Source organism: Saccostrea cucullata, unplaced genomic scaffold (assembly GCF_032062105.1).
Source record: "Saccostrea cucullata isolate Sc308-1 unplaced genomic scaffold, CSIRO_AGI_Scuc_v1 ctg111, whole genome shotgun sequence".
NCBI classification, from domain to species: Eukaryota; Metazoa; Mollusca; class Bivalvia; order Ostreida; family Ostreidae; genus Saccostrea; species Saccostrea cuccullata.
Genome location: NW_026936933.1, coordinates 87,583 through 102,714, shown reverse-complemented (window position 1 = coordinate 102,714; position 15,132 = coordinate 87,583). Strand labels below are relative to the sequence as shown.

The window sequence follows — 15,132 nt, the reverse complement described above, 5'->3', positions numbered from 1 at the left end:
AGAAGAGCTTATGCGATAGTAATGCGTCCGGCGTCCGTCCGTCTGTCTGTCTGTCTGTCTGTCTGTCTGTAAACAATTTTTCAAAATGCTACTCCTCCTACAGTTTTGATCTGATTTCAATATAACTTGGCATATAAGTAGATTACACTAAGATACATAATTCTGTGTACCAGTTTTTGATTTCGACGAACGGTGTTGGCGTTGTTACTAAAAATAGAAATTTCTGTGAAATTCTTTCAAAATGCTACTCCTCCTACAGTTTTGGTCTGACTTCAATATAACTTGGCAAACAAGTAGACTACACTAAGATACATAATTCTGTGTATCGGTTTTTGATTTCAACGAACGATGTTGGCGTTGTTACTAAAAATAGAAATTTCTGTGAAATTCTTTCAAAATGCTACTCCTCCTACAGTTTTGGTATGATTTCAATATAACTTGGCAAACAAATAGACTACACTAAGTTACATAATTCTGTGTATCGGTTTTTGATTTCGACGAACGATGTTGGCGTTGTTACTAAAAATAGAAATTTCTGTGAAATTCTTTCCAAATGCTACTCCTCCTACAGTTTTGGTCTGACTTCAATATAACTTGGCACACAAGTAGACTACACTAAGATACATAATTCTGTGTATCGATTTTTGATTTCAACGAACGGTGTTGGCGTTGTTACCAAAAATAGAAATTTCTGTGAAATTCTTTCAAAATGCTATTCCTACTACAGTTTTGGTATGATTTCAATATAACTTGGCACTCAAGTAGACTACACTAAGGTACATAATTCTTTATATCCGTTTTTGACTTCAATGAACATTATTACCTTGGTTAATAAAGATAGCAATTTCTGTTACTCTCAAATTTGCTACTTCAAATACAGTTTTAGTCTGATTATAATATAATGTGGCTTGCAAGTAGACTACACTAAGAACATAAAGAGACTTATTCAAGGATCATTATTCTCTTTTTTGCCTGTGCAAATTTTCAATTCCCAACTGCTTAAGTACTTTCCTCTTCTTTTGCTATAAGTACAAACCAGTAGAGCTTCAGTCCCGACAGAGACTTCTGGTTGTTAAGATGCATTGTAATTTAAACTCTGATGAAAGTTATTGAATTAACACCAAACTGAATTGATGCTTAAGATTCTTGAATTTCAGAAAATTCACTAATATTTTATTAACTGGCAAAAAGAAAATGGGAAGCATATCTTCTTACCATGCAATAATGACTGCCAAGAAAATTAGATCTTGATGTTTGAAAGATGTAATTGGCTTTGAGACTTTACACCTTTAAATCTTTTCAATGTTCTCTTACTGACATTTTATAGCTCAGCAGACGACAGGACGAAGACGTCAGATTTCTCAGCGGAAATGGACGAGCTCTTCCTGTGGATTGACGAGACAGAGAACGTCCTGGCTAGTTACGTCACGCTGGAGGAGAAAAGCTTGGACGAGGCCCTCGAGAAAATCAAGGTCATTTCATCTTGGATATAGGGCACAGTGGAAATTTTGATTGAATTTTATAGTCAGGGAAAGTAAAGATGAGAATGTTTTATGATTCTGTTTACTGAAAAACTGAATTCTATCTGATTTATGCATATTTCTGTGTGAAATGAAAAAAAATATATATTAACCAAATGTAATGTACTGACAAGTGTCACTTGTTCACTTTTGCAAGAACTTTATCGGTAAGACAATTTTTTTTCCTCTTGTTTAGGACAAAGAGGATGAGGTGACAGGAAAGAAGAAAATGTTACAAGAAATAAACACAAAGGGAGAGAAACTACTAAGGGGGACAACTCTTACACCAGGGGACAAAGAAAATATACATAAAGATCTGGATAACCTTAACAAGAGGTTTGTCAAGGTGAGTTTGTACCTTCCATAAACTTCATCAAATCATGTTGATATAATTAATCATCAGATATTAAAATAAACTGTAAAAATACTCAATCTGCTCAGTGTTTACAAGTAGAAAAAAATTGAACGGAAAGAATGCTGTCTATGTGATTTTAGACCTACATATACAACTGTACATGTCTAAAGATACTAGTATAAAGTATATTGCAACTAGATGTTGGAAAGCACATACAGGGTTGTCCATGAGAACCAGTGGCTGAGGAATATCCTTACCCATATTACATTACACTGGTATTCCACCTCAATTTCCTTTTAGGAGAGAAACCCCAGACCCCTATGATTTAATTTAATTAGACAACCCTAAGCATATTATATTGATTATATTAATTTTCCAAAGAATGTTGTATATCAATTTAATTCCCTTTGCTCAGGTGGCTGGTGATATCCCTGTCCACATCACACGGACACAACAGAGGCTCCACAAGCTTCAGCAGTTCCAGTCAGAGGTGTCGGAGCTCCAGCAGTGGCTGACCTCCACGCGGTCCCTCCTTGAGGCCCAGCACGCCCCCACCTCAGCCACCTCAATGGACCAGGACGACTCCATCGTGGTAGATCCTGAGGTAGAGTGTGTAGTGTGTTCAAACTGTACAGAAAAATTAATGAATGAAATAGTATTAATTTGCACATGTACATAACTGCATGCAGCCACAACTTATATTGTAAAGATGCACATATAGTTATGGATAATTTTGTAATTTGGAAGTTTAAAGAATGAAATCTGCAGTGCTACGAAGTCAAATTCTTTATGGGAGGTTGAGATTTGGAGTCTCTTAAAAACATATTCAAATGTCTTCAAGAATAGAATGTATTGTAAAAAAATATTATGGAAAAAAAAAGTGAAAAAGATATTAAAATTCAAAATTTTGATACCTCTCTGTATTTGGGAAATTTTCCTTAACTACAGTCAACAAGGGCAGCTATTGAGTCCCACAGAGAAAACGTGGAGAGCATCAACAGTCAGTACGGAGACCTGATGGAGGAGTGTGCCGAACAGGAAGTAGTAATGCCAGACAGCATTCAGCAGCAAATCAACGAGGTCAACTCTGATTGGGAGAAATTACAGGGCCTGGTGGACAGAATTAAACCTGTGACAGACAACTTCCTGGAAGAAGTTCTGACACAAGGTTTGTTTTGTATAGCTTGTATGCTGTTATGTAGTACCCCTGAACTTTGGTATGTTTAACATTGATATGGTCAATCTGAATACATCAAAGAGAAAGATGGAGAAGTTTAGAAATGTTTTTATTTTCATCAAATGGCACATTTTTAAATTCAGTTGTATATAATTATGTATTAATTTACCAAAAATATATTTAAAACAAACATGTATAGCTTCTATTAAATCTATAAAGATTTAAAAATGACAAAAAATGTAATATATGAAATATGTGGAAAATTTATTAATTTTATGAGTGTTTTGGAATCGAGATTGAAAAAAATTGAATTTTTCTTTTAATTATCTTTTAGTTAAAGTCTCTCAGATGCAGCACACAGTAATCATAGAGTCCAGACAGACAGCAGTGACCTCTGAGGTCAGTCAGAGTTCACTCATCCTGGACTTTGACCGGTCTGTAGCGGAGCTCCGTGATTGGCTGACCCTCCTGGAGAGAATGCTGAAGACTCAGAGGGTCACAGTGGGGGATATCTCTGACATTGAACAGACCATTATGAAGCAGAAGGTATTTGATTGAAGATTTAAACAAATTGATGAACAGCTAAATTGCATGCTTTGTCATATTGTAATCTTAAGTGCCTGAGGACATGCATACCCCCACCCCCACCTCCACCCCACTCCTTACCTTTCCAACCACCTTATTCAACTCACTAGAAACCTAATGACAGTTGGTGTTTTCAGGGGGTTGAATTTGGAACTTCAAGCAAGCATTTATGTTGCCCACCCCACCTCATACCTTATCCACCAGTTCTGTCAACTCGCTGATGACAGTGGTTTTTGGGGGATGGGGGTGGAAAATTGTCCTCAAGCATTTAATATGTTGTTTAAAATAGTCTCCTTTCCTATTATTTTCATTTATTAATGTTACACCCATGAAATTTATAAAAAGAAATTTTTTTTCCACTGGAGAGAAATTATTAAATTTCCTGACCTTTACATATGGTAGACAAAACGTGAGTGCAGTGCGAGTATGGAATTGACCCAGCAAGATCTGAGTGCGCTCGATTTTGATGCCATGCATGAGTTGATCAGTGATATTTATGAGCAACTTTTGATCCTAAAGGTCTGCAACTTTTTACTAATATCCCAGTAACACCTTTCCTTTCTCCTCAACTCAGCTGCTTGGTGAAATTCCTGGTTTGAATCCTAGCTGGTGTCTTGCATGATTTCAAATTCTTGGTTGGATCAATGGGTCAAAAGTGCTTTGTTGGTTTGAAATATGAGGTTAATTAATATTTAAAGCTGACAGGAGTATGAAGTGATATTAATGTGTATTACACTTTGTTGACAGGGAAAAAAATGTGCAAAAAGGGCCATAACTCTAATGAAAGTCTTGTATTTTTGTTTAAGATAGATTACAGGCATTGTGGGTTGATACATGTAGATTGTTACTGTAAATATTAGTCCATTTTACTTCAGCCTTTACCTATGACCTACATGAGGAAGGGTTAAAGTTCAAGGCGGTAGAAATAGGTCACGATCAGTTCTAAAATCATAGAGTAAATTGGCATCTATCAGCAGCATTGAAATTCTATTTCATAAATTGAAAAAATTCCTTAATCTCCACTGCATCCTTATCTAGATGAGCACATAACAGTTCTTTCTTATTTTTAAAAAATATTTTTTTTTACTTCCAAAGTTTATATTTTGCTAGTTGTCTCCAAAAATATTTCTTTTTTTATAGGAAATTTTTGAATTCTATAATGCCTTTTATTTCCAAATATCTATCATGTCAGAGTTTATATCGATCCTTCTAAAGCTTAATTTAAAGAATAAATTACTTTATACTTTATGTAACAGTGGTTTTTGTCTGGAAGACTCTTTGTAAGTATTGTTGATTCCTGCAGTTACATTTTTCCCTACCTCTTACCAGCAATTACATTATAAAAAGATGAATTTATTATGATTGAGATGTTTTAATACTCCTCAGCAAAATTTCCTTATTTTGCCATTTTATTTTATATATATCATGTGATGCAAAGAAGAATGAAGATGTCAATATAACCTTTAGTGGGAAATAAACGCCTGTAAATATGGATATATTTGTAATTATAATAGTATAAAGTAGGTGCATGTTAATATAAGCCAGAGCATTTTAAAACTGATGTACGGGCACTATACATTGGCTATTTTGGCAGTTCAGATGAAATTTTGCTTAGAAGTTAAAAGCACATATTTGTTTTGTTTTTTTTTCAGAATTATAATCTTCGATCATCTCTATTTTGGAAAATAAATAACATTTTGAATTCAATTTAATTTTTTAATTTGTACATATATTGCAATTGCAATCTTAAGGTATTGGGTGCTGTTAATGGTAGACTTGTATGTTAATTTAATTTTTAATTTATTAAAACTTTTTGAACTTTTTCTACTTATTGAAAAAAGTGTACACTGCCTAGTAAAAAAAAATGTGATGCATAAGGTTTGTGGGAAAACATTTTGTTTTATCTACCCTCTCAAAACTTGCATGGAAATGCCTGTGCACAGAAAGGGTTATGTGTTTGAATGAGAGAGAGAAAGAGAGAATGTCTTTTCTATTGAATTTTCACTCGCAGTCTACACTTTGTCAATAAATCAAGTTTAATTACTGAGGATTGAGTGGATTTTTTTCTCTAACCATCGGAAAATCAATTAGCAAGTCTTAAAGGACCAATAGATCCGCAATACTTTTTCCTTAGAACTGAGAAATGTTTATTTAATTAACCTAGATCTTGAAAAAATATTTTTTTTTTTGGTGATCACTTTCTCTCTTTGTTTTTAGACAAGATTTTAAAGCACGTAGAAAAACTACAAGAAATATTAAATTCTTTATTGTTTTATTTTTCATTCCAATTTGAAATTCAACTTAAAAGATTTGGCCAGTGTGTTTTTTGTCCTTAAATAAAAGGTAACTTTGTGTACGTTTTATGTTTTACAGAATGTTCTTCAAGACATGGAGTCTAAGAGGCCTCAGTTAGAACAAGTGTTGAGCACCGCCAGGGATTTACAGAAACAGAGCATGAGTGACGCAGACAGAAAGATCCTCAAAGACCGGGGTAAGGGAGCAAGTTATGTAAACCAAACTGGGGGGCTTGTAGGATATACTTGGATGGGATGGGTTTTAATTGGAAATTATTAGCCTAGCTTACATATGTTGTATTTTTATGTAAAAAGAGGATTCTCCTCCAAGTGTATTACAATGCGTAATAGTCACAAGTATTATAGATCTAGGCAAGGTCCACAAGATACCAAAAACATGTACCCCACACGCAAGACATTTTTAAATTGGAAAGGAAAAAATTTTTCTAAAGTTAAATTAAACAGTAGAAAATCACTCAAACTTCATTCAGGTTTATAGAATCATTTGCTTTGATTTATGGAAAAATTCTTTAACTGTCTCTAAAATTGACAGTTAAAAATTTCAAGCATTTTGTAACTTAATGAAGTTTTTGAATAACTAATAAATTAACACCAAAAATATGTCACTTTTAGTACATGTAATTGCACACTTGATCATTTTCAGCTGAGAAGTTACAAGAACACTGGGAGGAGGCGCTGTCACATGTCAATCAAAGGAAGAACCAATTAGATGACATGCTCCTGGAATGTCGACAGTTTGACGAGATGCATGCGGAGTTCGAGCGATGGTTGGGACAGATTGAAGAGGACCTCCATGCAAACCCTGTCAATGCCTCAGGGTCCAATATTGACCAACAGATAGCTAAACAGAAAGTAAGGGATATGGACTTTCTTGAAAAAGAACGTACAAAAGAAACAGAAAGTAGAATAACTGTCAAAGAGAAAGTAAGATGCAGACAGCAAGGAAAATCAAAACAGAGCTTAACATACAAATATACAAGAATTAACAGGATGTATATTTTCAAGAAATGTATAGTACAAAACTAATTTGAGAGAAGATATTTAATTCTGTTGTATTGTGAACAAAAATTTATAACAAAGAGAATTAAGAAAGTCAAGGTTCCATATCATGTGCATAGTACAGATATGTTAAACTAGCAGAAATGTTATTAATGAGTATAAAAGTTGGAGAGAAACTCGGTGTAATATAAACCACCTTACCTACAGCAATTACAGTCGGAGGTGGATGAGAGACAGAGAATCATTGACAACCTGAAGAAGCTGGCCAGTAAACTGATAGACGACTACTGTACAGACGACACCAGTCGTGTCAAGCTACAGCTGGAGAAGGCCATGAACCGCTGGTCCACACTCCTACATAGGTCAGTATAAACCACTGGTCCACACTCCTACATAGGTCAGTATAAACCGCTGGTCCACACTCCTACATAGGTCAGTATAAACCACTGGTCCACACTCCTACATAGGTCAGTATAAACCGCTGGTCCACACTCCTACATAGGTCAGTATAAACCACTGGTCAACACTCCTACATAGGTCAGTATAAAACACGGGTCCACACTCCTACATAGGTCAGTATAAACCACGGGTCCACACTCCTACATAGGTCAGTATAAACCGCTGGTCCACACTCCTACATAGGTCAGTATAAACCGCTGGTCCACACTCCTACATAGGTCAGTATAAACCGCTGGTCCACACTCCTACATAGGTCAGTATAAACCGCTGGTCCACACTCCTACATATGTCAGTATAAACCGCTGGTCCACACTCCTACATAGGTCAGTATAAACCACTGGTCAACTCTTCTACATAGGTCAGTATAAACCACTGGTCAACACTCCTACATAGGTTAGTAATGGTAGACAACTGAAATAAAGTTCTCTTTGTCTCTATCCAACATTAGGCCATTGTCTATCCACACACCTGACCATTGCCTATTCACACACCTAACCATTGTCTATCCTTACCTAAGGATTTTCTTTCCATACCTGACCATTGTCTTTCCACACACATGACCATTGTCTATCCACATGCCAGACCCTTGCCTCTATCCACTCACTGGACCCTTGCCTGTATCTGCACCATAGTCAGTTGTCTATATTCACACTACAGGGAAATTTTCCCTGGAAATTGACCAATTTGTAATCACAAACCTTTTTTTTCTGTTGCTCTCTTTTACTAGACCTAATGTAAACTTTTATTGAATTGTAAGGTTATATTTTGCTCCTGTATTAAGATTAGTGGAATATCATGTAAGATGAATAAAACCCACAGGGAAAATCCTTGAGGAATGCTGAATCTCTGTAATTTTGGCCATGTATTGATCTGTATTATTTTAGAAGTTTTTCTTTTGATAAAAGAACATACTGCACATTAAAGGTCAATAATTTGCTAACTGTTGCAGATCTTTGTATGCTCTCATACTACAAGATATTTAGCCAGTTGATTTTCAAAGAGAAAATATATTAATGCTTTAATTAATATAATTTTAAAATTTTGCATGAAAATGTATAGCTTCATCTTCTTTAACGGTAACAGACAAGTACATGTATATATATAAAGACAAACTTCAGAACAACTTGACTTTTGCACGGGAGTGCATCATTTACAGTAACTATAAATATATCCAAGTAATTTATAGTGTGCCATCAATACATTACACCAGAATTCTGAATTAGAATTCCACAAGTATAATCCCTGAATTCAGGCAATTTGTTCCATTAATTCCTAGCATTTACATTCAATGATCGAATAAGCAATTCATACAGAGAAGAATTACAAAGAATCCATGAATAATCATTATAAAAGTAATGGATATAGTTTCTCTGTCCGTTAACAGGCTGGCCTTCAATATCAAGTCCCTCCAGAACAACAAGAATTCTATCACCCAGCTGGACAGTACACTGGAGAGCTTCACTAAGTGGATGTCCGAGATGGACAAGAGCTTGACGCGGCTGGTGGATGAGACCGCGCGCGATGACGTCAGACAGAACGAGGAACTGTGCTCCGAGTACCTGGTACAGTTTAAGGTAAGACCAATAAAAAATACACATTGACCTTGTTATCTAGCTTCTTTAGAAATGTAACTTTTGTAACGTAAATAGGTGCATGTGTCCTCATTGCAGCTGCATCAAAGATTGGGTTTATATACAGTTTCTGTAGATTAGTAATATTACTTTTCATATGCCTTTTTATGGGAATAAGAGTATCTTTTGTAAAATTTCAAAAAAAAAGGTACCTGACGACTTTCCCTTAATTGTGAAACAAGTTCTACATCCTATTGAGGGCATAGGTGCGGGCATAGTTGGGTTCTTATGTTCATATATACTAGGTTTTAATAAGAACCCACAGGTACCAGCAAGAGAGCAAACTTACCACTGTACAACTGGAACCAATGAATATTGTCAAGATAATGAGTAAAATAGTTTTTAAAGAAATGATTAGGTAAATAGTCAATGTTATATTGATGAGAAGGCTTATACTCTCTTTAAGCTTCATGGCCATGAACTTTAATTACGATTTTCATTTTGTTTGCAATTCAAGTATTGTTAACTGTCTGAATGCAGCAATATCATGGAATCTGTTTGATTAAGTCATGAAAATGGCTGTAAACTTAATTACAGGGACTTTTTGATTATGAGTCACGTTGTCACTTATAAATACCCTGCAAATTAAGGTATCCTTCATATGAAGTGATTCTCCTACATTCTGCATCTATCTGTATGGAAATCCTATCTCAAATTTCTCTTTCCAGAATAAAGACAATATTAATTACTTTGCCCAACGTACAGTTTCAAATTGGCTTCAGCTTCTTCTACGATGAGCTTTTTTTCAGCAATTAGAAAGTGATTGGATATATTGTAATTTTTTCCCAGCAATTTGTGGAAATGTTTTGTAATGGGAACAATTCCAGGCCTCGATTGATTTAGATTCTGGTCTCACCCTGAGGGGTTGAAAGGAAAAAACTAATTTTTTTTATGTAAACGTTATAGGAGAATTAAGAAAGCATGCCCCCGACCAATTGGGCTTTTGAGTTCCTGCCTTGAAGTAAATAACATTGTCTCAGCAGTTGATGAATTAGCTTGTCAACCCCGGGTTTGATTTAGTATGCGAGGTCAATTTAGTTCAACACCGTGAATCTAGGTCTAAAAGATGATGCAAAATTTGGAACAAATGCAGTGGCGGATTTAAGGGGGGGCGCACCCGGCGCGCGCCCCCCCTAAAATTGTCAAAGTTAGCGTAAATCAAATATGTCTACTTGGTGGACCTCATTTTCACCCTTCAAAATCTCTAGAATCCAGGAGCTTCCGGGGGCTTCGCCCCCTGGGCCCCCACCAGGGCTTTGGTAAACCTCATTTTAACCCTTCAAAATTTTAAAATCCAGGAGCTTCCGGGGGCTTCGCCCCCTGGGCCCCCACCAGGGCTTTGCCCTGGACCCACTGGGGGCCTCAAGGCGGCCCCCAGACCCCTTGCCTAATTTTGGCGCCCCCCCTAACTCCAAATCCTGGATCCGCGCCTGAAATGACATTTCTTTTTATTCATAATAAAATGCAAAATAGTTTTGAAATTTAGTAAACAAGTGATGGATGTGTTTTATAAATTATCCACCCCATTGCTTCTCATTGAAAAGTTAATGACTTTTTGATGAGTGATGCAGTTTCCATAGAATTTTTCCAATTATCATTTAAGACCCAAAAAGAATTCTATAAACAGGAATTTTATTGGGGATCTTGTTGTGAGTTTGTAATTAACAGTAATGGTTGTATCATTAACTTTGTGGGGTGCGCTATCTCTAAGTCTATCAATACTACGTAATATAAACACTCAGCGAACAAGGAGAAGACTTTTGAATCCCAGTCAAATGGGTATCCATTCTTTTGTCCCCATCTTAGTATCTTTTTCATGCGAGCATAAAACCATACTGGGGTCGTTTTAGAAGTATGAAAAAAGATACGAGCAATATTTCAGTTGCGAGTTGGGTTAAATTGAGTGTTAATTATTGGATCAATGTGGAGGCTTATAGTTGGAGACTTGCAGGAAACCATAATTGACAGTTGCGGACATGTGACCCGAAAGCCATTGGATACATTAAATCGTATTTCCTTAGACATATGGTGGTATTGTTCAGAAGATTTCAATATTTTGTTTCACTGGTGTGCTAAATAATTTGGAGAAAGTTTAATTTTCCTTTTTTCTGTTTTAACGTTTTAAGGAAAAATAAATTGAAACTTATGAACAACTCTATTCCAAGTTGACCCTGGATTTTTTTTTTTTTTTGAAAGTTGAAAACTTGATAGAAAAAAAACTTTAATTTAAACTATATAGTGAAAAAAGTGTGTATTGAAAGTTTATTACTATGATGAAGCCAGTGCTCTAAATTCGCTAGATCAATGGGATTAACTTGAAAGGTGGAATTTATTGGGATATCTCTTTTCATCAGAATTCATGAAACCTCTACCAGATGTTATTAGAATCCTTCAAAGAGAAAAATAATATACTATGAGGATATATTTTTATTCTGAATATCTGGGCCCGGATCTAGCATAATTTTGGAGAAAGAAAGATTTTTTTCCTCAACATATATTGGAGGACAGCTAGTGGACAATATTTATGTGTCTATAATTCATTCTTGTGAAAAATCTGGATGCAAAGAAGTTGATCGTCCTCAGTGCGTGATTATATTTGGCTTTTCAATTAGATTTTTTTTCTTTGGATATTCTATTTAATCAGTCAAAATGATTTTGTTTTATTAAACCAAGCCCTACCTGCATTAATATCCGCTATGAAAGTGTTGTATTACCAAAACTTGCATGGATTCTGTAATCATAATTCAGGTGTTTCTATATCGCCCATGTTGGATAGTTAAAGAATCTATGCATCTTTTGTGGGAAGATTATGAAGTTGCTTTGAATTTGTAAGAGAAAAAAATTTAAATTCAAATTCAGTATTATGATTTATATATACTTTGATAACAAAGCTTTTAGACTCCAAGCAAATATTGAAGATTTATTGGAGAAGATTTATTGGAGAAGAAAGAATTAGATTTAAATTGAGGATATATAAACCATCTACACTTTAAATTTCAAATATTAAAAAAAATGAGATATATATTATTGACTATGTGATGTCTATCGATATTCTACATGTGGAATGTATCATATTTGGTATGCAGTCCTTTGAAAATTCCAAGACTGACATAAGAGAAGTGTCAAAATATGGAGAATAAAAGTGAACGTATTAAGCATGTAATGTGCTTAAATGTCTGAAAGATTTGTACTGTCCAAATCACTTAGCTGACTGGGTACTTTTCTCAAAACAAGTACGACGGGGACAGAAAGTGCTAATTGATCTGTGACAATTACATTTAAAGGTTTACGTAAGTAGGTATTACCAGGTTTTTATCTACTTCTTCCCTTGATTGGCACACCTGGTCGGAAAAACAAGGAAAAAAATGTTTGATACCCATCCAGCGAAAGTGGAATTATAAGCAGATATATTAGGACTTATCCAATAATTATGTCGTTGGGAAGTTAATGGGCTTATATAGGGGCCCCGGCCATAGGAAGAAGATAACAATTTGTAAAGTACAATGGAGTCTGTTAATGTATTAACGTGTGAAGGACACAGAGGGAATGAAGTACCGGGGCGAGTGGGATAATGGACCCTAGACTTCTAGAGGATATCTACCAACTGGAGGTTAAACTTTGCCAGGTAACAATTATCTGATGTACCTGTTAAAAAAAAAGGGAAATTTTTGCTATGTATTATTTAAAAATTATATAATCTAGGTATGAGTTGATTTCCTTGATTTCCCTATGTGTATGAAATATAGGGGTGACATGCAACTAGTGGAGTTTACTAGATGAATTGGGAAATTTTTTTGAGAAACATAATTTTGGAAGGGGGGGGGGGCGTAACTCTGGTACAGTTATGTGTTGCATTGATTTCAGATTACTGCATAATTTTCAGATGAGAGCGATTTACCATTTTCATGGGAAATAATGTATAAGTAATGAAAATCTGAAAAATTAAGAGACCATGACCATCAACTATAATTAAAAATTTTGAAAATTAAAAAAAAAAAGATGTGCAGTCCTTATCCGATAGATTTTACACCTACAGAAGCTTGTCTTCCATTTATGCTCTATTGAAGAAAGATTTTTTTTAGTAAATTGAAGTGTCTTAATTCTATAGGAATGCTGAGTTATCAAACATAGGCAATCTTGTTTACATATTAAGCTTAGTTTCACTTTCAGTTTGAACTAATTCCAGTGAAACTACATCCTAGTTTATTTACCTGGGGTTCAGATAAATGGTGTTTAATTGATAAGATGTAATATATTTACTTTCCATTAAACAGACACTTGTACACTTTGTTAAGAACAATAACTACGTGGTACTGGTAGACGGGGGACATATACATTGTATCTCTTGGTTGTCCAAATTCTAATATTCGTGGTTTTTCGCCCATGATTTGATATGGCTACTTATTGATAGTAGCATCAGGTTTAAAAGGATTTTTTATTAAAAAAAAAAGTGTAGTTTGTCAGATTTAAATCTAGGGATTGAATCTTTGAATCTAATGACAAAAAAAGTATCGGTGACATTGTCCTGATGTTCATATTAAAAAGATGCTTGAGTTTCTCACTGACATTATCTATTAGATTGTTTTTGGAGATCATGGGCCATAAAACTTAGACAAGCTCACTTTTGAACTCAGTCTCACTTTTCCACTATATATTCCTTTGGTAAAAGTGAGACTGAGACCAAAAGTGAGCTCGTCTAAGTTTTATGGCCCCCAAGCCTGGTCTTCACATATTCTGTCGGAATTCCCATGGGTACAAACAACAGTGCCCTAGCTATTATAAGTAGACCACTGATTTCCCCTAAATTATATATGAAGTAGAATTTATTCAAAACCATATATACATGAAAAAAAAAAGAAAATACTTGATGTGATGACATACTAATCAGTTAATTATAGTTGCTTCCAAATTGTGAGCTGATTGTCTCATGAAATTTAATGCAAATATAATAATAAAGTACTCATGATTAAATTGATGTACATTTAATTTATCAACTCTAACTATGGATTTCTCTCCCAACAATCTGAATGGTAATTGGTAATCACCAAGTGATTGAAACTTTCTGCAGATGTCACCTATTCCCAGACTTGTGACTTTTTTTCCTAAGTGGCTGTTTGAACTCATCATTGGTTTCTGCCATTTGATTTAATCTGATAATGTTCACCTTTCTAATGCATGCTGGACAGCAAGTATCATTATTGGAAAACTTCATGTCCTAATCTCAAAATAAATGCCTGCTAAAACTCATGTCGATGAGCATTTGGAAACAGGAATCAATACATCTCACCATATTCTGATGGCTGAAATTAAACATAGGTCGAGGTCTTAATTTCATTTTGAGAGGCAAGCAAAATTTTATTACAGTTTGATTTTCATAATTGAATATTGGCTGCATTTTACATTGTTGCTATGACTTTGTTCATCTTCTAGACTTGGATGCATTTCAGATTTTGTCATTTTTGTCATGGACTTAACTGGTATGCAGATAATTGTTTGATTCTGGAAGTTCTTCATAGAATCTGCTAACCATGTTGTAGAAGATATAACTTTGCAAATCGTTTATTACGTGTAAGATAGATGTTTAGTTTGTTCTCCGATACAAGGATTGTAACGTTCCTAGATTTTTTAACCATAAATCTCGCTAGATCACTAGATTTCTTTGTGTGCGTCCTCGATCATGAATTCTGATTTTTATGTGCACGCGGATTTCAACGTCCTCGATATATCTTTGGATCGACCTACCTGCCAATTATTACTAAGGATGTACAGGAAACCAATATACTCTCTCGCAGGATTTTTATGACCAAAAAAAGTATAAATTGGTATAATAAGAGATCAGCGAATTTGGAATCCTGCGGTCAGAAAACTTAAATATTTGGAATCCTGTGGTTGGAAAACTTAAATGTCACTTGTTCTCTAACCTGAAGGGAAAATAAAAATTAACTTGGTAATTAATGCATTGCATTTATGGAGAATTAACAGTTGCTACGACTAATACCATGGTAAAAATTTTGATGACACTGCAGTCTGGAGTATTCTCATGGGTGTATCCACGGAATACTTGACTGAATGAAAAAAAATCATGTTGTAT

General features: G+C 34.9%; 1 protein-coding gene across 8 annotated transcripts in view; it reads left to right on the top strand.

The window, feature by feature from the left end:
- Positions 1-15,132, top strand: part of LOC134246891 (dystrophin-like) — a 156,460-nt gene that overhangs the window by 93,792 nt on the left and 47,536 nt on the right. For all 8 annotated transcript variants that reach the window (XM_062729235.1, XM_062729233.1, XM_062729234.1 and 5 more), the window contains 9 exons: positions 1,328-1,472; positions 1,717-1,866; positions 2,291-2,479; positions 2,824-3,043; positions 3,387-3,598; positions 6,011-6,128; positions 6,596-6,804; positions 7,159-7,313; positions 8,795-8,984. In XM_062729235.1, the coding sequence (XP_062585219.1) occupies positions 1,328-1,472; positions 1,717-1,866; positions 2,291-2,479; positions 2,824-3,043; positions 3,387-3,598; positions 6,011-6,128; positions 6,596-6,804; positions 7,159-7,313; positions 8,795-8,984 (1,588 nt within the window). The remainder of the gene's footprint in view (positions 1-1,327; positions 1,473-1,716; positions 1,867-2,290; positions 2,480-2,823; positions 3,044-3,386; positions 3,599-6,010; positions 6,129-6,595; positions 6,805-7,158; positions 7,314-8,794; positions 8,985-15,132) is intronic.